The sequence below is a fragment of the Cucumis sativus genome, chromosome 3 (genome assembly GCF_000004075.3).
Source record: "Cucumis sativus cultivar 9930 chromosome 3, Cucumber_9930_V3, whole genome shotgun sequence".
NCBI lineage: Eukaryota > Viridiplantae > Streptophyta > Magnoliopsida > Cucurbitales > Cucurbitaceae > Cucumis > Cucumis sativus.
Genome location: NC_026657.2, coordinates 29,868,320 through 29,893,966, shown reverse-complemented (window position 1 = coordinate 29,893,966; position 25,647 = coordinate 29,868,320). Strand labels below are relative to the sequence as shown.

Sequence of the window (25,647 nt, the reverse complement as noted above, 5' to 3'; positions counted from 1 at the left end):
GGGTAATGATATAATAATTCACAAATTGGAGTTACAAATTTCTTTTTCTTATTGAGAAATGTAAATAACTTTCTCCTCAAAACAATTTCTCTTTTGTTTGGTAACTCTCTTATTATAAATTTTGGGAACCATCACTTATATATATATATAGTTTAAAGATACTTGGTTATCAAACAAATTCAATGATAATATCTAAAATTCTGTCATTCATGTAGAACAAATAGTAAGATTTAATGGTCCAAAATAACTCTAGAGTTTTTTTTATAATTATTTAACTATACCATTGAAAGTACAAATTCAATAATACAATCAACCTTAAAAAGTTTGTGAGGACTTTGTATGAAATTAATATTTGAAAATTCAGTTTAATTAAAAGTTATAAGAAATAAATTTATAATTTAAGATATTCCTGATGGGATTAAAAACTTTATTGGGAAAACAGTAAATTCCCACTACAACAAAAGAAGAATCGTGTTCCTCGCGACCACGTCGTTTTTGCTCCCTTAAAAAAAGATAAAACCAAAAATCCACCTCACCACATAACTCCTCTTCCTCCCTCTTTTTTTCTTCATCACTCCGATCCCGATTTCCTCTGAATCTTCCAATTTCTTCGCACCCGCAAATTCTCCGATCTTCAGGTAACCATCTCTCTAACTTCTATTTCCTCACTCTCCCCCTAACTAATCCTTGTCATGATCTCCTCTGTTGGAATCTGAATCTATGCTCGTTTCATCTTCTTCATCGCTTTGCTTTTCTCTTCCGTGTGATTGATTCTTCTACTTCTTTGATTGCCGATTTCTTTCTCTCTGTTTTGTTTCTCCGATATTGGTGTACGCCTGGTCACTGATGAGATCTGTGTTTCCGCATCCTTTTGTTTTGTGTTTCCTGTTCTCTTTGGATTGATTGATATCAGAAGTTTCTTTTAGGGTGATCTCTTTGTTTTATTAGATTTGCAGTTTGACGAATCGACACTTATTCGATCTGCATCCGCTTCCGCCAGGTCAAGGAAGCTGCATCTGGATAGTGTAATTAAGTGTTGGATTTGGGAATTTCAAACTTGAGATTTATTTGATTTTTCTGAAGTTTTTAAGTTCAGTCTTACTTCTGATGTACACAATCTATTTACGATTTTAAAAGATTTGTTGTAGAGTAATCTTTTGGTGAACTAGGTTTGGGTTGAGTTTATGGATAGAGGTTGTTTTGTATTCCGGTGCATCAAATTTCTAAGTTGACTTGGTTTTGAAACCTAAGGTGAGGAAAAATTCAATCATTTTCATGTGCTTTTATCTTCGGTTGTTATGGTTAATGATATGACCATGATTAAGGAATAAGAGGTCGGACTAAAATTAGTGTGTTGATTAGGTGATAAACTATAATTTAAATTTTATAGACTAGTTTTAGGTTTCACTAAATTAAAATGAGACGAAACTAAAATAGTCTTAACGATGTTTGGAAAGACTCTTGAGCCAACTACCTTTTGAAGTACCACCCACTTAAAGCGTTAAGATTTATGAATTGTTTTCATTTCTAAGTTGAGTAAGGCTCCATTAGCCTAAGGTACAAGCCTCGTGGGTTTTATGGAAGTTGGAATCTTAGCCATAGGTATCGAAGCCTTGAATATTAAAACATGACATGATGTTGAAGTGAGCATAGTTGACGGTAATTGTCATGACTTTGCATCTTAGTGGTGGGAGGCTCAATCTCCCATCGCCCCTCAATCTGTTGTACTAAAAAAAACACGCTCCATTACGATTGCTGCTACTAACACTTTGGTTAAGAAATTGGCTTGATTTAACAAATCATGATTCATGATCACATCAGAGATAAATTAATCACATTTAGCATCGCAGTTTCTGATCAGGATGTCATTTTGCTGAGTTTCCACTACCTTCTTTTACTTAATTTCTTCACAAAAATCATTTTCTTTTGTAGGGGAGAATATGGCAACTAGGAGTCAAGGTGGTATCCAACAATTGCTTGCTGCGGAGCAAGAAGCTCAACACATTGTCAATGCTGCCAGAAATGGTAAGCTTACCCTTTATTTTTGGTTTTGTTATTTTTTTAACATTCACAGGCATGTAAAGTCTTAATTTGGTCCAAATATGTTGATTTCCTCGAATGGCATGTAGTTCCAGAGTTCAGTTCATAATTTGCTTGACACTGACTTTATGAAATATCAAGATGGATCATTATCAAATCCTATTTTCCTTCTATTGATCTACCTGTTCCTCATTACATTACGAATCTGTAAAGTTAAACATAATTTATAACTCAACGACTTGATTTTCCTTTCCTTTTAGCAAAATTGGCTAGACTGAAACAAGCCAAAGAAGAGGCTGAAAAGGAAATTGCTGCATATCGTGCCCAAGTCGAGTCTGATTTCCAAAGAAAACTTGCTGAGGTTAGTATAGGAACTATTACAAACATGCACACTTTGTCCTTTTTATGGAAAAATCATCCAGAGATTTTGGAATATATCTGCTAACTCTGCCCCCTCCTTGATCATATAGAGTAGCGGAGACTCAGGAGCTAATGTTAAGCGGCTTGAAATCGAGACAGATGAAAAGATTTATCACCTGAAAGAAGAGTCTGCTAGAATTTCACCAGATGTTGTGAACATGCTCCTGAAGCATGTGACATCCGTGAAAAATTGAGCTTCTTGATCATAAAGGTTTGCCGTAAGAACCTCTAAATTATGTTATTCTTTTTGTGGTGCCTGGAAACGGCTTAAACTGCATGTGTATTATGGAGATGAATCCTTTCCTTTGTATGGATCAGTCAGTATTTTGCAGATTTGCACTCTTTTGAATAATATATGATTCCATTCAATGTTTAGTGCTAATTAATTAATTTCCTTTTCAACTCTAATAATTATAGGGTGGGGGATTGAACAAATCCATCTTTGAAATGTTAATTAATATCTTGTCGGCTTGTCTATTGAGCTTGGCTTTTTTATATTCAATGTTTATGAAATGCTCAATTTATGTTGTTGTCTTGATTGATTTGCTTGGTGATTATTTTAGGCATCCAGGAATAAATATCAGAAGATGAATAGATTGGAGGAGAACTGTTGGGTCCAACCTCATTTGGACTCAGATTTTAGTTGAAGTTTATGGTAATTTTAGACTAAATTAATTACACACCCTTCATTCAATTTGTTTCAATTTTGTCTTCCATGTGTTGAAAGTTTCAAAAAATTTCCATCTGCTTTTTAGTTTTGCAAAAATGAAAATTTGACATTACCAATTTTCATTGTAAAATTGGGGGAAGATTGAATTGAATTATCGAGGTGGAGAGGTCAAATTGAAATTAAATAAAGTATACAGCATACCTTTATTTGTATGTTGTTGGTTTTAATTTTTTCATAACCCTTTGATTTTTTTTTTCTCTAAGTCTTTTAAATTTTAAGTTATAAACGCCCCTTCTTACCTATAAATTTCTTTGTTTGTGTTATGAATGTTTTCAAAATCAATTTAAATTCTGAAAACTAACTAAATATTAGACACCGTTTGGTTCTTGATTTTCATAAAGAAAAAAAAGAAAAAAATAATTAAAATGTGTTTGGTATTCTCGTTTTAGAAACAATTTTGAAAAACTCATGAAGTAGACCATTTTTGAAAACAATGATGGTCATTTTATTTGTTTTAAAAAATTGTGAACATAGGAATTCAAACATGGGTTAACTATAAAAATGAGTAGGAATTTCGTAAAGTTCAAATTGAAATTTGGTGCAATCAGTAAAAGTCTAGGAGACCAAGCTCAAAACCAATATGCATGTATATATTAGTTTCTTCTTTTGTTGACTTCTCTTCATTTTGTTCTTGAACTGTTTTTATTCCGACTATATGTTTAAGGTTACATTCTTTGGACCAAAGACTCATAAAATAAATAATGTGTGTGTGTGTATATATATATGAAGAGATAAGTATGAATATAAAAGTGAATTTAAAATGAAAAATGGATCCGTCCAAAATGGAGAAGCTAATCGGTGTTGCGTGAAATCATATTTATTCGCCGAATAAAGCACAGTTACCCTACTCCACATTCCCTACACGTTTCCATCATTCCATTCCCATTTTTTTATAATCTAATCTAATATATATACTATCACTAAATTTAAACTTTTTTTTTATATAAAAAATTACTTATTAATTATTCATCGTGACTTCAAAATTTACTCTTAAAATATTTCAAATTTTCATGAGTCATGGTCTCGTTCTGTTATCCTATTGTTCTATTAAAAAATTAGTCCATAGGATTTTTAAGTTTCTGTTTATTTAGTATTTTTAATTTAACACAAATTATTAATTAGTTCTGTTTCAAACATGCTTAGAATATATTAGATTTAAAATTAGGAGTCGGAAGATTAATTACTTTTATTGTGTTTTAGTGTTTAGTGTAGGGGTATTTTCTTAATCTAAACTCGTATTATTTTAACATTTTTCTAATTTTGACCTCCTTTTTTACTCCAACTTCAACAAAGTTTTTGTGTCAATTTTGTGTTATGTCCATATTAATCAATTCTTAATATAGATATCTACTAATTACTTTTAAAAAATTAAATTATATTTAGTAATTTTTTTATCGCCATTAAAATAAAATTTTAAAAATCAGTATGATGTATATATATATTTCTTACGATTAAAACTAAGTGTAAGTACCAAATACTTACATATATATTCAATTTGTACTATGTGAGATTAATTAAAAACACATTATATTTCTATTTACAAATACTGAATGGGTCCAATTTATTTACACATTCTATTAAATTTTTTTCACATGTGTAGATTCGTGGTATTAAAAAGAAAATATAAAAATTTGTTTGGTGGGATTAAAGAGGAAAAAGAGTTATTTCTTTTTTATTTATTAAATAGAGAAAGGAGAGAATGATTGATATATGAATATAGTAGAAGCAAACTATCCTTCATATATATATATATATATATATATATAATGGGGTTAGTGTGGTGCATAAAGACAATAATTTTGTTTATTTAAAAAAGAAAAATGGGTATGGGTTGGTAGGGTATAACAAATTTGTTTCTTTATTTTGAACAGACATAATTTCATTAGTGGAAAAACGCATAATTTCCTTTTTCTTATTACCACTCTTTTTTTCTTCCCACTTTCCCTTTTTTTTTTCTTTTTAAATTCTCTATCATTCTAATCCATATCATACTATCATTTTCATTTTAAATTTACCCTTACAATAACTTGAATAACCTACACTTTTCTATTCATATTATAAAAGTTTAATTGAGTTATTTTAAAATTTTGATTAAGTTGAAAGTTTTTTAGGGTCGGGTTGAGTCTAGGATTGAGGTTTGAAAATTTTAGTTTATCCCAGATCTAATATGAATTAATGATATTATATACATTTATATTAAGTTTTACACTATGATGTTTAGAATGTTTTTTTTAAAAATAGATTAGAAATTTGGTTCATATTTGACTCTTCTTTAAGTAATACTAGACGTTCTCAAACTTTTCGTTAAGTATTATTGGATTAATATTGTATTCTAGGGATGTTTTTTTGATATGTAGATTTATGGACGTGATGTTATCATGTTTTTTTAATTTAACAAATATTAGAAATGAAAAAAAATTATACAACTTGATAACCAAACTCAATCTACAATTTTAGGGTTGGACTAGATTGCAAATATTTCTAAGGTCATTTGGGTTGTCAACTCTACTAACTCGAAAGTTCGGGTTGATTTTAAAATACTCCTCAATTTAACCTAATTCGATTTGTTTCCACTAGAATTCCTTATATATATATGTAGTAAAAGTATGAATTGAAAAATAAGAACAATAAAATATTAGTGATAAAATATTTAAGAAAGATGGCAGAGAAAGTGAGATTTGTAGTCAAAAAGCAAGGTTAGTCCTAATTTACATTTACAATACTTTTATGTTTAATATTATATTTAGGGGTAAGATATTGTAAAAATCTAATGAAAATTTTTAACATCAAAATTAATTTTTTGAAATATTAAAGTCTTTGTATTCATTTTGGATTATTTTAGAAGACGGTGTCAAAAATAAGTACAAATCAATCAAGATAGTTTACATCATCATTCATGAAATCTTAAATTAATAAAGGAATAAAATATTTACAAGGACTTATAAATATATATAATGATTTATAATAATTTGTATATTGTTCGATATAATAAATATGAATTTAAATTTATCATCGGCATTTGATAACTATTTTGTTATTGTTTTTACTTCTTGAAAAACCACTATGGATAATTACCTCACCTTCATTTATCTAGGTGATTGTTTTGGTCCAAATACAAACCAAAATTGTTTTAAGTCTATACTAAAACAATTGAAGCAAATCAGTAAATCAACTCAGGTTGTTTCAATCTTTTTAAGCTTTTGTTACACTCTTATAGGAAACCATGTCACCAATGCAATAAAAATTAACTTATTTTACGACCACAACTCAATTACCATAATACTTATACTAACGATGTTAAAAGTTAACCGATTAACTCTCCTACCTTCTAATTATAAATAATAATTAGATAATATCACTAATTTGACAAATTATCCTTTACAAAAAAAGAAATCATAAAACAAAGGAAAATTGAAAAAATGGACGAAATATGCAAAATATTTAGCATAAAATGTAAATAGTTAATTGAGATAAATATATAAATATAAAAAAAGCATATTTTGGGTTAGCTTTGATTTGATTATTTAAAAAAAGAAAAAGGAAAAGGAAAAGGAAAAGGAAAAGAGAGAGAAAGAACAGCTCAGTTTAAGAGAGTCATGACCTTCCCATCCTGAAATGGATGGTTTTTCTGGGTGGAGCTTTACGCAATCCCCATTATAGTCGCCACCCAACCTCCATTCCCCTCCCCCTTTCTCTCTCTTCTCTGTTCTTTTCCCATTTTCCTTACCCCTTTCCTCTGTCATTTCCTCCCAATTTCACCCTTCCCTTCTATATCTTCTTCTTCTTCTTCTTCTTCCTCCTCTTTTCATTCCCCTTCTTCTCCCTTTCCTTTCTCTTCTCAGATTCCCCTTCCCTTTTACCACATATTCACCCCCATGGGTAACATTGGCAGCTCCGGTTCCAATGCCCGTAGAAGACACGGTACTCGCCGGAATCACCCTACTCCCCCACCTCCTCCACCACCCCAACCCGAAATTACAAGTAATCGATACGTTTTCGCTGCCGCTACGCCTTACCCAACTCAATACCCCAACCATCCCAATCATCCCCCGCCGTATTACCAGTATCCTGGCTACTTTCCACCGCCACCTGGTCCACCCCCATCCATGCCGATGCCTCTACCGGCGCCTTACGATCATCACCATCGTGGAGGTCATCCCCAGATGGATCCTGCTCATTGGGTCGGTGGGAGATACCCTTATGGCCCTCCTATGCCGCCTCAAACGCCCTATGTAGAGCATCAGAAGGCGGTTACTATACGGAATGATGTTAATCTCAAGAAGGAAACTCTTAAGGTTGAACCTGATGAAGAAAATCCGGGGCAATTCCTTGTATCGTTCACGTTCGATGCCACCGTTGCTGGGAGGTTTGTGTTTTGTTCTAATCTTGGGAGCTTTTTTTTTTATATTTATTATTATTATTTTTTTGTATCTGTGATTGTTAATTGAAGGTATTTGATGGGTTTTTAGAATTGTTCGGTCTGATTTTATTTGTTTTTTGTTTTTCTGATACTGAGGAGCAAAGTGGTTGAACAAGTCTTGCATGGTTTATTTTGCTTAAAGAATTATAGCCTTGTGTGTTTTGATGTAGATTTCAAGAAACCTTCCATGCTTGTTAAAAATGATTGGAACAAGTCGTGTTCTCTTGTTTTTCATAGATGTTTAATGATTAAAATTGTGAAGCAGCAGTTCTCTGAGGTGGTGAAAAGGAGAATTTTCCCTACGGTTAGAGACGATTGAGATGTTTAACTCCTTGGAACTAAACTGACTCAACTTCAGGTGTATATTGTTGTGAATGCTAGCTTTTGGGCTTGAATTTTAACACACCTTAATCAAGACTGTAGGTGTTTGTTGTTGGTTTTTTCTTTTAAATCTCTGTGCATCAGGGAAGGGGATTTGAACCTGCGGCCTTGTGATTATCTGAGCTATGTTCAAGTTGACTTATAGGAATTTGTTGATTATGCTGCTATTATAGGTTGTATTCACCTACAATCGTTTATTAAACCTTAACTTATTGATTGCCATCCCGCTCCCTCCTCAACTCACCAAAAATCAAAAGATGGAAAATGTGGACAGTCCTTTCCTTTCGCTTGCTTATGAGTTTGATTAGAGGCAATTTTTTATAAGGCTTATTTAGTAGTCTTAAGGTCTTGTTTTCAGTGGCGAGGCTGAAGTTCATACACAGAATCATAAATGAAATCATATGTTTGTAAACCGTGAATCATGGCCACATAAAAGATTTTACGTTCATCATCACTTTTTAAAGCAAAGGTTCTTACTCCTTCCTACTATCACTATCACTATTCTGAAGGGGTCGAGTGTTTGGTCTTTCCTTAACCTTTCATTTTCATGGGGCTCCTTCAAGTCTTAGTGAAAGTAATATAATGAAATGTATTCCAAGCCCATGTTGTATTAGTATGACACACATGTAAGTTGACTTATAAATAGGACAATAAACTGGTGTTATTATTTTAACTATTGTTATAGTCCATAAGTCTTCCAATTCTTGATGCATTCTCGATTTTCATGAAGGCATTAGTCTGAGCATCTTATGAATTAGAGGTAGCTCAAGTCTCTGAACCAAAGATCCTTGAGACAAACCTTAGGGGATAAGCCTTAAGAGCATTTGAAAACATTCTTTAGATCGCTTTTCTGTTTTTCTTTCTTTTTTTTAGCATCTGTCATCTTAGTGCTGTCAATTGTTCAATTTTATTCTATTTAGTTATTTACTTGATCCTTCACGATGGGGTACTTTTCCTGTGGTTGTCATGATGTTTTTACAATTAAATTTCTTGTTTCTTTTATTTGAGATCTGCTAGCATGAGAATCTGAGTCTCTCTTATCTTGAAACAGTATCACCATCTTCTTCTTTGCGAAAGAAGGTGAAGATTGTAACTTGACCCCTGTAAAAGAAGACATTTTTCAACCAATAACCGTTCATTTCGAGCAAGGGCTTGGACAGAAGTTCAGACAACCTTCTGGAACAGGAATAGATTTCTCAAAGTTTGAAGAGTCTGAGTTTTTGAAAGTGAATGACACCGATGTCTATCCACTAGTCGTAAAAGCTGAAGCTTCCACAGACACCCAAACTGGCCCAGATGGTACCCCGGTACCTGATCCCATGAATTCTCAGATAACACAAGCAGTGTTTGAGAAAGATAAAGGTGAATATCAGGTAAGAGTGTTGAAACAAATCCTGTGGGTCAATGGTATGAGATATGAACTACAGGAGATATATGGCATTGGCAATTCAGTTGAGGGAGATGTTGATGGAAATGACCCTGGAAAGGAATGTGTCATTTGCTTGTCAGAGCCACGGGACACGACTGTCCTTCCCTGCCGACACATGGTAACAACAACGTTCTCTTTCATAGTTTAATCTGTCCAGGATGCATCTGAGCTCACTACAATCACATCTTCAGGATGATTAACTTGTTCTCTTTTTGTTGGCAGTGTATGTGTAGTGGTTGTGCTAAGGTACTGAGGTTCCAGACGAATCGATGCCCGATTTGCAGACAACCTGTGGATAGGCTCTTAGAGATAAGGGTCAGCAATGGGCCAGAAGAAAGTTAAAAATGGTACTATTGTTATACCGCCATTGAAGCAAACTCTGTACAGCACTGTGTTTATTGCATTTCTTTTTTTTTTTGCATCATCTGAATTGATTTTATTTCCCCCGAATTTTCTACATGTTCTAAATAATCAAGAAAGGAAAGCTCTAAGCTTATTGTCAGCACATTGTGAGATTGTGCAATGGAAGAAGAAAAAGAAAGAAGGAAATTGTAAACAGTTGTGCCTGTATTCTCATCATCGGAAGTGTCTCTAGAATTTATCTCTACTATATATACTTGAGCTGAGCCACGTTTTGTTTGACTTCAAATCCTTTGCCATTTTTTCTTTTTGTTTAATCACTTCTAGCATCTTGGTATTGGTATTGGTATTGGTATTGGTATATGTATATTAGTATGTCCATTCTCGTCTTTACACCTTCGAAGTGTCTAAGATTTCTATTCCAACATCAAAGTTAACTCGACAATTGTGGACGTTGTATACGATATGCTAAGCTAATTGGACTTGATTAATGTACTTACCATCTCTACCCGCACTGGCAAGTCAACTTGTACAATCAACGCCACATTCATTATGCCTTTTCAATGGTTGAGGTTCTTTCCTCAATGTCACTCATAATGATGCGTTACAAAAAGAATAAATGAAATAATGTCACTGTTTATCGAACCTTTTAAAATATATTTTTCTTCCTTTGTGATCTCGGGACTCTTCTTTTCTTATCGTCTTCTTCCTCCTCTCTTGCCGTCTTTCTTTAGATCTATTCATTGTATTTTGTCTTTGCAATGATATCACTCTCTTTGATGTATTTTACTTCCAAGCAGGCAACAAAGACAACAAACAAAGTTGTGTTGTTCTCTTCTTCCTTTGGTAACGTGCAACAGTTGGTGGCAACTCCTGAAGTTTCTTCCAACATCAAACGATGAAAACTCGTGAATATTTACAAAATATGCAAAAATTTTCAATCAATCCGAACACTTATAAGTGTCTATAAAATATGCAAAATTTCTCAATCAATCCGAAGACTTATAAGTGTCTATAAGTGCATTTGTCATATGATTGATAGAACTAAACTTTTTTCTTTAATATTTTATAAATATTTTGATGATTTTTTTTTTTTTTTGTATTTTTTTAAAAAAAACTTTCTTTTAAAGGGTAGTAATTAAGTAGATATAAGATCAGATACTAAACTTATAATTTAATCAAAAATTAAACTTCCACATCCACTTTTTCATTTTGCTTTATTCTTCATCATTTTTAAATAAAGCTTTGAATTTTAAAATCAAAATTTAAAACAAACTTACGTGAGAACAAAGCATATATCAAATACAAATTAAAAGGTAATAATATTTCTGTTTTGATGCAGTGATGATTATCAAGAGAAAGGCCATGTCAAGAGTTGATTGGTTTCTATTTAAAATTTTCTACTCTCAACTCTTAATCATGTTAAACTTTTGTTTTATTCAACTAAATGGAAAGATGAGTGGAGTATTACTTTAACTCGCACTACTAATCAACAACAATTGAAGAAACCATAGTACTAGAAATAATATTCGACATCTCCGGCAATGATAGAGAATGTGATTTCCTATCAAACCAATTAAATCGGTCACTCATTATTGGATTTGGAAGTATATCATACACCTAATATTAATAATGTATAATTCATGTCACATCATACATTAGAGGCACTAATAAAACTCCCCATTGTCGGTGCAAACACATCATGACTATGATTAACAATATAATATAAATCAAAAGTAGGAGACCTAAGAAATTCATCAACTCATATAATCATATTAAAATATTGAATGCATCAACAACACCACCAACCATCATAAAGCAAACTCATACAAGAGTTCTTTATTCTAAACAAAAACCATGCAGATTCAGTTCATTGCTTCAATACTTGAAAAAAGTCAAAAGCAGAAAATAGTAAACGAAGTGGTTGGTTATTATAAGTCTAATTGAGCGCTCAACCACATAGCAACTCATCAGCATTTTTACTTACCAACCATGAACCAAAGTAAACAACTTCAGATTTTCATGGATGAAGGAACAGCATCGAGAAACCATTGATGGACATAAACACCACTGTTCCTCAAATCCTTGTACAAATCCGTACATTCTCTTTTCTTCAGATCACCATCTTCTTCATCAACTCCATCTCTGCAGCTCAGAAACACCTCATCCACCCAACAAATAACCCCACTTTCGAATAAATCTGACAGAAACTTCAGTTCTTCCTTCCCTGCATCCATCTTCAAGACGACGAAATCGGAATGCTGCACAGTTTCCTTGAACCAAGACAGAAAATCAAACTCGTCGTCAATGTAAGGTTCTTCATCTTCGTCATCGGCAGCATCGTCGCTATCTGTTGTCTGATCAGTTCCTGCTAGGGCGGGATGATAAACAAACGTGACTCCGGGGTTATGAATATGGGTGGCGAGAGAAGACATGTCATGATCAACAAAATAAACATTAAAATCTCTGCGTGCCACAGGATAGGAAGGTGGAAACCAGTCTGTGTTTGTGTGATTCAAGCGTTTCCCTGTTCCAATATTAACGTATATCAACCTTTTCCCACTGGAAACATCAACAAACTTTGGTAAATAAGACAACTTTTTGTCAAATCCCACAGGTCTTTCCTTCACAAGAGGCTCCAGTTTTGGAATCAAAGGCTTGTTCCTTGTCAGAGAGCGACATTCAGACGATAGGCGAGGCTCCTCCAAATGGCGATATTCTTCGAATTTCTTCTTAAATACAACCAGAGTTAAGTTGTTAACATGGCCAACATGCATCACAGTGGAAGTTTTCAGCAAAGATGAAACTGGGGTCGCAGCTCTAATCAAATTATTTGGCATTGACTCACTCGTGGACACAATAACGGCCCCAATTCCACCAGGCCGAAGCACACGCTCGATCTCGAGCACCAAAAGTGCAGGGACTGAATACCTGTCTAGATCTCTAGAGAAAACAAAATCAAAGTATCCACTCTTAAAGTCCAGTTCGTAAACGAATTGTTTTCTCCTTAGAGAGAAAAATCGGTGTTGACCAACACCGATAACATCACTGAATCCTATGTCCCTCAGTGCCAAAACGGCAGATCCCGATCCCTCTCCAACGCACAGAGATTTAGCAGTATGATTCAAAAGTTTCTTCTCCATTAACTCCGCAACGACATTAGTCGTCAGATTCTTATACTCCTCACAGTGCATCGCTACAAATGGCACCCAAATTGAATTCAGAAAATGACCTTGAAACATATACGATCCTCGAGAAACTTTCGCTTCCACATCACCATACTTCACAGCACAATCGCGAAAGATCACCGACGGAATCACTCCAAAATCAGCCCCCATAAAAATATGCAACAAAGGAACAGCCGAAACAGCCAAGGCGAGAAGGAAAATTCGAACAACAATACGCCTGGCCAATGCCCCATGAATGATCTGCCATTTCACAGCCTTCAAATTCATTTCTTCAATGTCCACTCCCAATCCCCGCTCAGAGTTCGTTCAACGTTCAACGTCGTGAAAGACGTAGCAAATAGGAAACAATTCCTCAAAATAACAATAACAGAGAGAATCAAAAACCAGATTGAAGGAAAGAATTAGCGAGTACAAAACCTGGAAGATGTGTGATTTCCACCCACGAGGAGCCCCATAGATTTTTGAAAAATTAACCAAACCCTCATCGGAATCCTCATCCTCCGAATCATTTTCCCGTCCCAAATCACCATCGTTGAAGAACGAAAATCAAACCATGATTGAGAAAGAAAACTACATCACATTGTTAAAAAATCGACTTCCCAGAGCAAAGAAACTGAAGATCGAGATCGAATTTGAAAATCAATACTCAGTCGTAGGGCTTCGAGAGTGAAGAAGAAGGAGAAGAAGAAGAATGGAAGTAGATCTAAATCGAGTGGTGGTATTAATAGTGTGAAATAACGGAATGGTGTGCCACTCTGGGTATTACGTGGCAGGAGGAGATATTCTAAGATGTAGAAGTAATAGTACACGTGTCAATAAATGAACGGATGGATTTTGAGATTAGAAGAGGGTGGGACCTAAATTATTGGGATGCAAAAGCTTTGTTGGGAGACACACAGTACAAAGTAGCTCTCATCACATTAAACAATCAATTATTGTACTCAATATTATCACCTTTTCTTTTCTAACAATTACTGCAACCTTTTTACTTCATTTAAAACTACTTTCTTTTACTTACAACATTTTAAATACTTCATATCTTTAATTATTCAATTTTACTATCTAATCTTAGTTTTCATATTGGTAGATCCTGCTTAAATTTAGTTCTAGTTAAATGGGTAGATCTAAACCATCACCAAATATATTAGGTCCAATGGTGGTATTTTTTAGGGTGGTGATGTGACCTTTTTTTTTTTCTTTTTCAAATTGTTTTAGTAAATATCTTCGTTTTATTTTTTAAAAGTCATTTTTCATAATTTTTAAACTATTTATAAAATATAGCTAAATTTATCAAATCTCTTTTGTTAGTTAAACTTGTTTGGTTATGTATGGTAAATAGATTTATTTCTTGTGCTATCTTTAATTTAATCTACATTCTTGTTTATCTTTTAAAATTATATTTACTTATCTATAAAAAATAAACAAAATGCACTTTTGGTTCATGTTTGATATTTGTGTCTTTTTGGTCCCTCAAGTTCAAATGTTATTTAATTATGGTTCAAACACGGTTAAACTCCCAGCAATATTGAATTCGAATTAAAGTGAGAAATTTCATAGTTTGAGTGCACAATTAAAACCTAAACCAAACTACAAATACTTTGTACAATTAATAATAATAATTATTATTACTACTATAAAAGCTTTTAAAGAAGTGGATAAACAAGTGTATGGGACGAGAGCTTAGCAACAAAGCCCAATACTTTGGGAAGGATTGGGCTTTTATCAGTTATAAAAGCCCAAATAATATCTGAAGAAATGGGCCGAATCCTGGTCTAAATGGACTAATTAGGTAATTCTCCCTAATATTTAGTATTGGTTGATTATAGGTATATCTTAAAAAAAACCATAAAACCAAAATACTCTCAAATGTAACAAATTATATTTTCTTAATATCGTTTTCTCCTTATTGTTAGGTTTCCTTCCTTCCATAGTTTAATAATTTTTTATTTTTGTTCGTATCAATTTCTATTTCTGAAAAATAAAATTCATCTTTTATATACATAATATTTAAAATAAAAATTGATGATATATATTGGTTATGATAGTGTTTTGTGTAGTTTATAGTTGTACACTGTATTTTTGTGTAGCATAACTAAGGTATGTGAACACATATTTGTGGTTACAGACAGTATGTATTTCACCTACTTTGCACATACACTATCTCTACCATATATATATATATTGTTCGTCATCAACCTTCAGTGTCACATTTTTTATATATATATATAAAACATACACATAAGATTATTAAATATACTGACATTTTAGGGAATAGAAATGAATAAAAAAATATTTTGTCCACAAAGATTACCTTATCGTTAAAACCTTTGATATGCTTACCCTCACTTTCAATCGTTTCAAAATGTATAATGACTTTTAAATGTCAAAGTCCAACGTAGAAGATGAGGTTGGAGAGAGTAGAAGCGTATAACCCCTTCGCTAGGTAGTATCACATTATCTGCTTGATTATCATCTTTGTTGTAAAGTCAATTGTTATCTAATTAAAGAAAACGTCACGGATTAGATAAGTGGTTTTCATAATTCTGTTAATTAAAGCTTTATATCCAGTAATTAGTTTTGTTTGTTGTCATGTCACTTTCTTCTCTCTTTTTTTTTTTTTTGAATTAGCTTAATTTTCCGCGTCAAGAATGGAAAATGGATAATGTAACCATATCAAATACCTGTAATAGCTCAAAAAACCAGCTTTCGCAAACATTCATATGAATGTCAATGGAATAGACCAAAACCCCTATTTTGATTCTCTTTCTCTCTGTCTTTTCCATGTTTTCGGGTTATTGTTTTATCAGATTGAAGGGTTTCAAAGAAAACTTGAAACCCCATCACTTTTTTGTTTTCAGCAATCCTGGTCTAGTTGCTGCCATTGGCGTGAGGTAAGTTCTTCAATGCAAAATGGCTACTGGGAAGCAAAATCTAGCTGAAGATGATGGTGGAGACCCTTTGAAGAACAGGTTTGGTGGACCAAATCTCAAGGTATTTACAAAATTTATCCGGGTTTTCTTAGGAGTTCACTTTTGTTGAGTGTTTGGTAGGATTGAATGCTGATTACAGTTAGTTTTAGTTACATTTGGTAAGTTTTGGAATTTTGTTTAGAGTTATCGTAAAGAAATTCATGGAAACAGCAATCGGTGATTGTAGGTTCATACTTAAAAAGTTGAATCAAACCAATGAAATTGATGGTGCCTGGTTATCTTGTGCTCTTTTTGAATGAGAGAATTAGTTACTTTGATTCTTCTTTGAGTTCAGGCTCATAAAATTCTGAGTTATGTGTATATTTCTCAAAGTCAAAATAGTTTCATTCTGATTTTCTGCTTCAAACTGAAGGCTGGAGGAGATTCAACTGAAGACAAGTGCCCTAATTTGCACCAGAAATTTGATAATCATCCTATGGAAGCTCCGCCACTTGCAGATATGAACTCTGAGGAATATTCTGAGATATCAAAATTTCCCCAGATTCCAACCCGTTCTTCAAAAAGACTGGCTTTCTCCCCTCTATCTTCCCCAACTTTTTCTATTGCTGCAGTGTCCCCAGGCACTTCACCGTCTGAAAGCAAATCAAATGCAGAAGGAACAAACATGAATTCCCAACATGCAAATTTAAGGCCAGATGTTGAAATGTCTCCAACCATACCCTGCGAAGTTTCTCATGTAGTTGCATCGCAGAGACCGAGAATATCGAGGTCATCATCGCTTACAAAAATTTTCAACCCAAAATTGAAAAGAGCAGCAGATCCAGGATCCTCATATGAAGGGGCCATAAGTGAACCTCCCATCCCAATTGTATGTACGCCATCACTTTTAAGATTTAGTACTGTTTATTGACTACTGGATACTGCGGCAACATCGTGTATTATAGATATGGTTATCTTTTATAGCACTATTTTCACCCGCATTCAATCTTATTGATGGGATGTTTTGAATAATCTATTATCTAGTCCTACGAATGACCAAGCACAAAGTCTTTCTTGGCTCAGGGTATATAGGGCTATCATTTATAAACCATGTATTCGCGTTGACACTTCTGTATCTGTATTTTGACCTCTAATAATAAATCTGGTCTCTCCCTCTTCTGATGTACATAGCTACACACTGTTACTGAACCACGTAAATCTGTGTGGTCCTTTTTTTGGTCTTTATTCTTTGCTTGTCCATTTGTTTCTGCCTTAATGCTTACACTTTGCAGCGACTTTAGAGAAAAGCTCTCATGTGTCAGAAGATAGTGAAGGCAGGGTTTCATGTTTTGAATTAAAGTTTTGTATTCTTTTTGTCTTCCGATCGTTACCATTGACATTTTCCGGACAGGACTTAGTTTTTCTGGTTGAGTTGACATCAATGTAACCTTTTATTTGCAATGCATTCTGAAGCTACTCTCTTAAGATCATTGCAATTTGATGGTTTACCTCCTTTTGCTCAACGTTTTTTTTTTTCTTCCAACTGTTTTTCTATTTGGTTCTTACAGAATTCCTCACATTACAGAGAGAATTGGCTCAAAGGTCAATGCATCGATCCCATTCAGTACCTTTGATCAGAAAAGATGGAAGTGTATTGTTACGTGGTAATATTGTTCGTCTGATTCCAATCTCTCCACAAATTGGCAAAGAGATTCATTTGACCCCATTTAAATCACCAACATATCATAATGGTAAATTTCTTAGATGGTTTGTGTTTGGTTTTTTCGCATCAACAAGATTCATTCTCCATTCTTTAAGTGCCATGGAAATCATGTTTTCTTCACTCTTGGTTACTGTGTAATTGTTCCAATAACTCTGTTCAGTTGGGAATTTTAATTGGGGGGAAGCATGTTTAGAAATTAGATATTCCTCTGTTTTCTTTGAACTTAATTTATCAATACATGCTTTATTTTCATGATTCAGATGAAAATATAGACACTGGTGAGCATATTTCAGAAGAGGCTGTTTGTCGAATATGCTTGATTGAGTTCGGGAACAGTCCGGAGACTTTCAAGATGGAATGTAACTGCAAGGGTGAACTTGCTCTGGCTCACCAAGAATGCGCTACCAAATGGTTTAGCACTAAAGGTAACAGAATATGTGATGTGTGCAGGCAAGAGGTTCAGAATCTTTCGATTGAGCTGTTACCTGTGCATGCCGTTCAAATCTACAACTTCCAAGGAAGTGAAGCCAATCCGGTTGCCATTACTAGATACAGGCAAGTAAACCATTTCTCCACTGGAATGTGAAGGCATCCAGAAAAAGGGTATCCGTTCTCTTTAACATTATACATACAAATATACCTGATTTTGCTATTTGCCTGATCGCAGAAAGACGAATTCTGTTTCCGTGTTTATGTTGAAAACTGAACTTTTATGTGAAAATTCTACAGGGTTTGGCAGGATGTTCCTTTTCTCGTTATCGTCAACATGCTAGCTTACTTTGGCTTCCTAGAGCAACTTCTGGTATTCTAGTCTTCTTCTTAGTTATCTACCTAGTTATGTTAATTTTTTTTTATCGACGATGACGTTAAAAATGTAACATGAATAGATGGGTGGGGATTAATGAATGGTCGTCTTTCTCTTTTCGAGGGTGCTCGGATTGCTAATACCAGTACCTATGCAGGCTGGTAAAATGGGATCGAGTGCTCTAGCTATTTCTCTTCCATTTTCTTGCATATTTGGTCTTCTTGCATCCATGACTGCAGCAACAATGGGTAAGACTCAACTTGTTTATTCAATATGTTATACGGAAAGTACTTTCTGATGCTTTTTCTCTGATAATCAATCCTCATTAATACTATTCAATTTTGTTGTCAGTATTGAAGGAGTATATATGGATTTATGCAGCAGTCCAGTTATCTTTGGTGATCGCCTTTTCTCATGTTTTCTACTCAAAGGTAAGAATTTACGTCCAAAACTGTAGCAATGTTGAAGCAATGTGAAGAAGAGATACACTATTTAAGCAATCAAGTAAATCACGTTTGTTTGGATCTACAGCTTCACATGCAGGCTATTGTAGCTGTTCTTCTTGCCACATTTTCGGGCTTTGGAGTTACAATGGCTCTTAGTTCCATTCTTGAAAAAATTCTTCGACGAACGAGACCATGGCTCGATCAATCAACTCATCAAACCACAGATGGATCATTGACAACAGACCATGCCTCCAATGCAAGCAGATCCTCCACTTGGTCTTCAACGGCAACTCAAGGTCCCACTGCAGTCTGAAACAGCACCCGATACCTTGCGCCCGAGCCAAATCGATCCTCCTGGTCAAGATATCCAAATGGGAACTTCAGAAGCCTTGCCCCAGCCGTTGACATGGAGTTCAAGTCTTGTATATATGCTTTACCAACTTTTGTGTATTTCATCCCCTTGATGCTATATAGCTGATTTATGTAAATAATTTTTCGATGGGAAATTTATATATATTATATAAATTTATCATACATTCTTATATATAGTTTATTTTGGAAACCTATTTGGGTCTTTTAAAGCTATATTAGACAATGCCACTATTCTACTTATACATACAAAATGAAGAAATTTATATGTTTGTACAGAAATAACAATTTAGCCACATGTATTCTATATTTCAAACTTATGACAACTTGGTCCCATCTCGTGTCAAATTTTATTATGTAATAATTTAGTAGATCTTTATCGTTTATAAACAAGTTTTACCTCCAATTTCATTAAATATTAATCATGGATTGCACGATTGAGCTTATATTCAATACAAGTTATAAAGTACATAGAGTAAATCATTTGAAATAAAAGTTTTTTAACATATATATGTAATAATATCATTAGCATATTTGATAAACATCAGTTTTGAATTATTTTCACTTTGGTTATTATTTTTGTTGCCTTAGCCATAATAAATACAAATATAAAATTAAAACCGATTTAATATTGTATTGAATATCACATATTTTATGTCCCGAAACATTTCTGTATGAAAAGAATCCATCTTGATGAATGATATGAATAATATTTTTCAAAATTGTTATTATTACTATTTTATAATTGTATTTGATCAGATGTTGATCTTCACTGCATTACTTTTATGAATAACATATTTATAAACATAAAAGTAAACTTTGTTCTCTTTTCTTTTTGTAATTTAACACAAAAAGGTAGACATCATTGCACTATAATTTCAATATAAATCAATCAAAACTTTTTCCACCTTTTCGCTTTTTGTGCATTTTGATAGATCTTTCCTTTTGAAAGTCCTTTTGTTTTAGGACTTCAAAAAGTTGAACTTCTCCAAAAAGAAAAAAAAACTTTCGAATTTAGGGAGATGTCCTATAGACCATTGACCATTTTTCATAGGGTTTTAATTTACTTGAAAAGTAAGGGAAAAAAGAAAAGGAAGTTAGGGCAAAGTCAAATGTGTTAGGGGTGAGTGCCCAAAGCAAGTGGTTTCCCTAGGAACAAAAGTGCCCTACAATCATACCTAGTACCCTATTACATTCATTCTTGTTCATCTTAATATTAGTTCCAATATTCACATTTTAAACTCATATTTCTCTCTTGAATTAGGGTCTTGAGATTCTCAATTTATAAACATCATTGGAAACTTAAACCATATCCCTAAAACTCTTCAACTATATCTAATCTAAGAATATATATATATATATAATGAACTCTGGTTTAATTTTCAAGTTGTGCTTGCAATTATCTTTTAGGTTAAAATATCATTTTTTATGTTTAACTTCAGTTTATGTACTCTTAAATGCCCAATTTAATTAGTTCTTATTACTATAACTCAGGTTTATTGTATATTTTTCAAGTTTTTATTAGCATTTTCACTATAAAATTTTAAAATATATTCACATATTGTGTTATTTTTATAAACATTATTATGAGTATTTAATCAATTTCAATTAAAATTAAGTTTAAGGGAATAAATTTAAGATTTACTCTAAGTGAAAATACTAAAAATGAACAAATTTGAAAATAGAGACACCAAAATGGTATTTTAATCTAATTTTATAATATAGTTGTTATGAGACTTCATTTTTTTTTCTTTGAGTTCCAACCAAGTGATCAAATGGAAGGTTGGAATTTAACCTAATTAGTATAAGTCTTATTTAACTGTGTAGATATCTATTGTGCTAAAAAAACATCTTAGTCAATTGTGTTATACAAGATTATATATAATCCACATATATAATTTTATCCCATTGATTATAAAATTAACTAAAATAAATAAATGACAACGAACAAATTCCCACAACAAAGCATATTTTTATAACATATATACAACACTATTTTTTACTAGAAAGTTTAGATATATAATTCAAATCTAAAACATATAAATAAGTTTACTAATATCTTTTATTGATAAACTTAGAAATTATGTAGTATTTTTTAGTATTTTAATATTTTCAGTCCTTTTTGTAGTTGCATCAAAACTATTTTTATCATTAACTAATTTTAATTAGAAACAAGTTGAAGTACTATTATTATTTGAAGGGTACCGACGTTGACCTGGTGGTGGCTGCCGGCCAGATTAGTTTGACCAGTAGTCATGTATATAAGTTTATATATATATATATATATGTAGAACTATAGAAGTAGTTTCTTTTCTCTGGCAAATGCAATAATTTGAAAGCGAAATTACGAAAAGAAATGGGGAGAAAAATTAAAAAGTTCAAACGACAACATAGAAAATAACAAAAAAGAAAGAAAAAAAAAAGTTTACATTGCATTGCATGGCTTCTTTTTACTGCTTTCTGGAACTGCCAAACTTTAAACATTCACCGGTGGCCCCGCCGTCGGCCCCTTCTGACCGTTTCCGCCGCCCTGCACTGTAAAAAAGAAATTTGGCTTAGCTTCCGCATCATTATGTTTTTTCCTTTTTTTAAAAAAAATGTAATTTGGTTTAAAATATGACAGTGGTTATTTTCTTTTTTTACTGACCTTTTCCGATATTTTTGATTAAGTTTGATGGTTTTTGATGATGAGATTTTAGTGGTTGGCGGCAAATTGGCTTAGTCCCATTGTTGAGTTTATGGTGGTGAATTTTGCTAGCTCTGGTGGAAGGAATGGCGGTCGGGGTGCTTCTCCTCCTCCGACTCCGAGGAAGTCCCTCGTTTGTCCACTACTTCTCATAGCGTTGTTACCTGCGTTACGAATATGAATAAATGATTAAATTTATCTTAAGCTCTAAGGTCAACGTAAGTTTAGAGAAATGTTATAAGTCACATTGAACTTAGTCGAAGATTTTAAAATTTCATATATATATATATATATATGATTGATTTGAACATAATTCAGTATTTCTTTCTCAGTTAATATTGATAGTCGTCATTTGTTGAATCTAATTTAGCGGTAATTTTCGAAGTATATTAGCTAAAATGGGATTAAGGATATGGATAAAAGATGAAATTTACCGTTTGGTGGAATTAGAAGTTGGCTGAGACAATTCGAGCTTAAGTCGGAGTTGCTACCGATCATCTGAACCGAGTCAACCATTGTCAAGCTTCTAGATTTATTAAGAGAGTTCAAGCTGCTTACTGCATTGGAAGACGACGATGAGGACAACGACGACGAAGAACTCATGACTCCGAAAGCACCCGAACCAAAGAGCGGGGTATTATTATTATTGCCGCTTCTAGTTGAGCCCATAAGAGCAGCTTTTTGCAGAAGGGCAGTGGCCGACATCGGAGAAGAAGAAACAACAGACTGAGAAGACTGACCCGACAACAGCGCTGCTGCCGACGATGATGTAGCTTTAGAAAAATTATTATTACTTCCCTTATTCTCAACATCTTCTTTCTCCATCACTGGCAACATCGAAAGCCCGTTTTCGGTTATCGATCCGAAAAGATTGGAAGAAGAAGAAGAAGCTCCAAAAAAGTTGGAAATACTGTTGTTGCTGTTGATTGCATTTTCAGCAGAAGCTTGGTTCAACCAAAGTGATAATGGAGATCTGTTCTTTTGTTGATGATCTTCAAAATCTCTCAAGAAATGATCTGAATGATTAGTGAATTGGGAAAGTCCAGAAATATCTCCAAGAGATTGATGATGATCAATCAAAGATTGATGATGATCAGCTTGTTGATGAAGAAGATTGATATTATTTGAATCATTTCTTAGATTATTGAGAATATTTGTAGCTGAAACTGTTGTGATTCTTGCACTTTCTTCAGCTAAAGCATCACAAAATGCTCTATGAGTTATGAAGCTATCTTTCCTGCAAACAAAAAACAAGAATCAAAACATTTTAATTTTAATGTCCAATCATTTGTCATTAATTCAATTTCTAGGTCAGAGACATAATCTTGCATTAATTACTTCTGTCTTTAACAATAAGAGTGAAAAGAAAAGTGAAAAAGTTAAGTTTTTGCCTTTTTCTTCATTCAAAAATTACCCATTGATTCGAAAAACGTGTTTGGATATCGAATTCTGACTGATCTGTGATACTACAGTTTCAAACTGCTTTGTATCAAACATAGTCGTTTCTTCAAATCTTTCCGATGGTGAGAAAAAAATGGATTCTATTTCTAACCCATTATTTCTTGAATTTGGTTGGAATATTAAAGATGAGGGAAAATTTACCTGGAAAAAAGAGTTCCACAATCGCACTTATATTCTCTAGTCCCACAAGTTTTGGAGTGAGCTTTCCAATCAGATTGAACTGCATATTTCTTAGAACACTTGTCACATTTCCACTTCTTCTCGCCGTGCTTCCGGCTGAAATGCTTCTTTATTCCGGTGAGGTCTCCGAGAGCTCGCGACGGATCATGGTGGACACATGTCTTTTCTGGACAAATATACACCTTCTTCTTAATCGGTTCCTTGTTCGTCCGTTGTCGCAACTTCCACGGTAAGTTATGCCCTCGTCGATGAAGCTGCAGATTCTGGTCTCTCTGAAACCCCTTGTTACAAATTTCACATATGAATCTATTCGTCGCCATGAGCGACTTCGGCGACAAAGCGATAACCTCCGCATCAGGATCTACAACAACAACACACAGATTATTGAAGCTCCACATCGAAAAAAAAAAACCTAATATAAATATTAAAAAAGGAAAACAAGAACGAATAAGCTGCTCACCTGGGGTTCCGGGGAGGTTTCTCTTCTTCTTGGCAGCAGCAGCGGAGGGTTTCGGTTTAGGGTTAGGGTTAGGGTTGGCATCTTGTGGGTGAGGGAAGGAAGTGGTAGTAGAAGAGAGAAGAGAAAAAGGATTAGTTGACATAATTTTGTTTTGTTTTTTGGATTCTTATTTGGGAAAGGATTGAAGAACGGTTTAGACAAGAACAAACAAGAAAAGACCAAGGGATTTTTAAATTTTTGTTAATTTGCAGACAAACAGCTAAAAAACTTAAGGGTTTTTTTTGGTTTGTGTTTAAAATGATGATGATGATGATGATGATGATCTTCTGTTGACAAAGGAAAAAAGATATCAGCTGGAAGAAGACTAAATGTTAGGGTTATGCCAAAAGACAGTAAAAACCAAAGAAGTTTTGAAGACTTCGAATCTGAACAAAAGACCTTCAAACAGAAAATTAAAAAAAAAAAAGGAAAATTTATATCTGTGATGATGAGAAGAGAAGAGAAGAGAAGAGAAAAGAAGAAAAAAAGAGAGAAGAGAGTGTGTGTTTTTCTTGTAATTGAGATCTGAAGTGTGGTTTTTCCCTCTTTTGTTTGCTTTTTAAGAAAACACCAAAAACCAACGTGTTTTTCTCTATGGAAAAAGAATATATCTCTTTCCCCCTCCCTCCCTCCCTCTCTCTCCTGTTTTCAAATATATTTATTTTTCTTTAACACTATTTTAGTCCAACCATCGACTTAACTCAACTCACATTCCTCGTGTATGTACTAAGCATCGAGATTATAGTTTTGGTCCATTTTAGTTTTTATACTTTCAAATGTTCATTTTGCTTCGATTTTAAGAGATAAAAAATATCACTTTTTGAAAGTTCAAACTAAAATGAAAAATAAAAGTATATATAGAGGTCAAAATGAATATTTTAGAACTACAATGATTAAAATGAACCAAAATATGTACAAAATATAGCAAAATTTTAGATTTTATCAATTATATACGGTAATAAGTTAGATATGAAACTTTGCCAAATTCATCGCTATCTTTAAAAATGATTCGTTTAAAATACTAGGAATAATATTAAATTGTATTATTCTTTTTATCTCATTAATTTTGGAAGCCATATGTTGGAATGGACAACCAACTCTCTTCTGTTTGTCTCTCTCTCTTTCTATACATATGCTTTTGTAACCACAATGTATAGAGTTTAATTTATTTCTTCATTTCTTTTCAACTTTTTTTAGGTTCAAACTTCAATAGTACATTCAAACTTTTCAATACAAAAAAGGGAGGGACCCATTTGTGATGAGTTACATTCAAAGCTATAATATTAATTAATTATATATATATAGATAGATAGATGTAAACTTACTAACTACGCCAAACTCTCTCTGTTTGTACCAACTTTTGTCTTGTGAACTATATGAAATAAATATATGTTGATGTTTGACTCTCTCATTGTGTTAATGAGTACAGGGGAATTGAAACTAAAAAGGTATATATGGATTCAATGAGGTAATATGTGTTTTAACGATAAATCAATCCATGATACTATTCTCCCGACAATTGTTTCTTTGCATTGGAAAATTTTATCTTTCTTATAATGAATGATGTTGAACTCATAATTTGTTATAGTTTACACAATAGT

General features: G+C 33.2%; 5 protein-coding genes across 8 annotated transcripts; 3 read left to right on the top strand and 2 right to left on the bottom strand.

The window, feature by feature from the left end:
* Positions 1–457: 457 nt before the first annotated feature.
* Positions 458–3,314, top strand: LOC101216393 (V-type proton ATPase subunit G1). 4 transcript variants are annotated; one of them, XM_031883194.1, is made up of 5 exons: positions 474–638; positions 1,933–2,025; positions 2,301–2,401; positions 2,511–2,671; positions 3,024–3,314. In XM_031883194.1, the coding sequence occupies exons 2-4, from the start codon at positions 1,941–1,943 to the stop codon at positions 2,652–2,654; spliced, it is 330 nt and encodes a 109-aa protein (XP_031739054.1). In that variant the 5' UTR covers positions 474–638; positions 1,933–1,940; the 3' UTR covers positions 2,655–2,671; positions 3,024–3,314. The 4 variants fall into 4 exon arrangements, with proteins under 4 accessions (XP_004137818.1, XP_031739054.1, XP_031739056.1 ...); XM_031883196.1 differs by lacking the exon at positions 3,024–3,314 and adding an exon at positions 949–1,025 and having other exon boundaries at positions 495–638; positions 2,511–2,937; XM_004137770.3 differs by lacking the exon at positions 3,024–3,314 and having other exon boundaries at positions 458–638; positions 2,511–2,937.
* Positions 3,315–6,753: 3,439 nt separating this feature from the next.
* Positions 6,754–10,069, top strand: LOC101216150 (probable E3 ubiquitin-protein ligase LOG2). The gene is made up of 3 exons (XM_004137769.3): positions 6,754–7,556; positions 9,043–9,538; positions 9,643–10,069. Exons 1-3 carry the CDS (start codon positions 7,066–7,068, stop codon positions 9,760–9,762), a joined length of 1,107 nt encoding a protein of 368 aa, XP_004137817.1. The 5' UTR covers positions 6,754–7,065; the 3' UTR covers positions 9,763–10,069.
* A 1,723-nt stretch (positions 10,070–11,792) lies between these two features.
* Positions 11,793–13,235, bottom strand: LOC101213900. The gene has a single exon (XM_004137922.3). The coding sequence runs from the start codon at positions 13,233–13,235 to the stop codon at positions 11,793–11,795; it is 1,443 nt and encodes a 480-aa protein (XP_004137970.1).
* A 2,127-nt stretch (positions 13,236–15,362) lies between these two features.
* LOC101213656 lies at positions 15,363–19,488 on the top strand. Its single transcript, XM_004137921.3, has 8 exons — positions 15,363–15,959; positions 16,311–16,766; positions 17,463–17,628; positions 17,861–18,155; positions 18,330–18,402; positions 18,563–18,653; positions 18,757–18,836; positions 18,937–19,488. Exons 1-8 carry the CDS (start codon positions 15,879–15,881, stop codon positions 19,162–19,164), a joined length of 1,470 nt encoding a protein of 489 aa, XP_004137969.1. The 5' UTR covers positions 15,363–15,878; the 3' UTR covers positions 19,165–19,488.
* A 1,988-nt stretch (positions 19,489–21,476) lies between these two features.
* On the bottom strand, positions 21,477–24,605 carry LOC101213422 (zinc finger protein BALDIBIS). Its single transcript, XM_004137920.3, has 5 exons — positions 24,008–24,605; positions 23,509–23,908; positions 22,341–23,143; positions 21,868–22,070; positions 21,477–21,755 (listed from the first exon to the last, which is right to left on the bottom strand). The coding sequence occupies exons 1-4, from the start codon at positions 24,147–24,149 to the stop codon at positions 21,916–21,918; spliced, it is 1,500 nt and encodes a 499-aa protein (XP_004137968.1). The 5' UTR covers positions 24,150–24,605; the 3' UTR covers positions 21,477–21,755; positions 21,868–21,915.
* Positions 24,606–25,647: the final 1,042 nt, after the last annotated feature.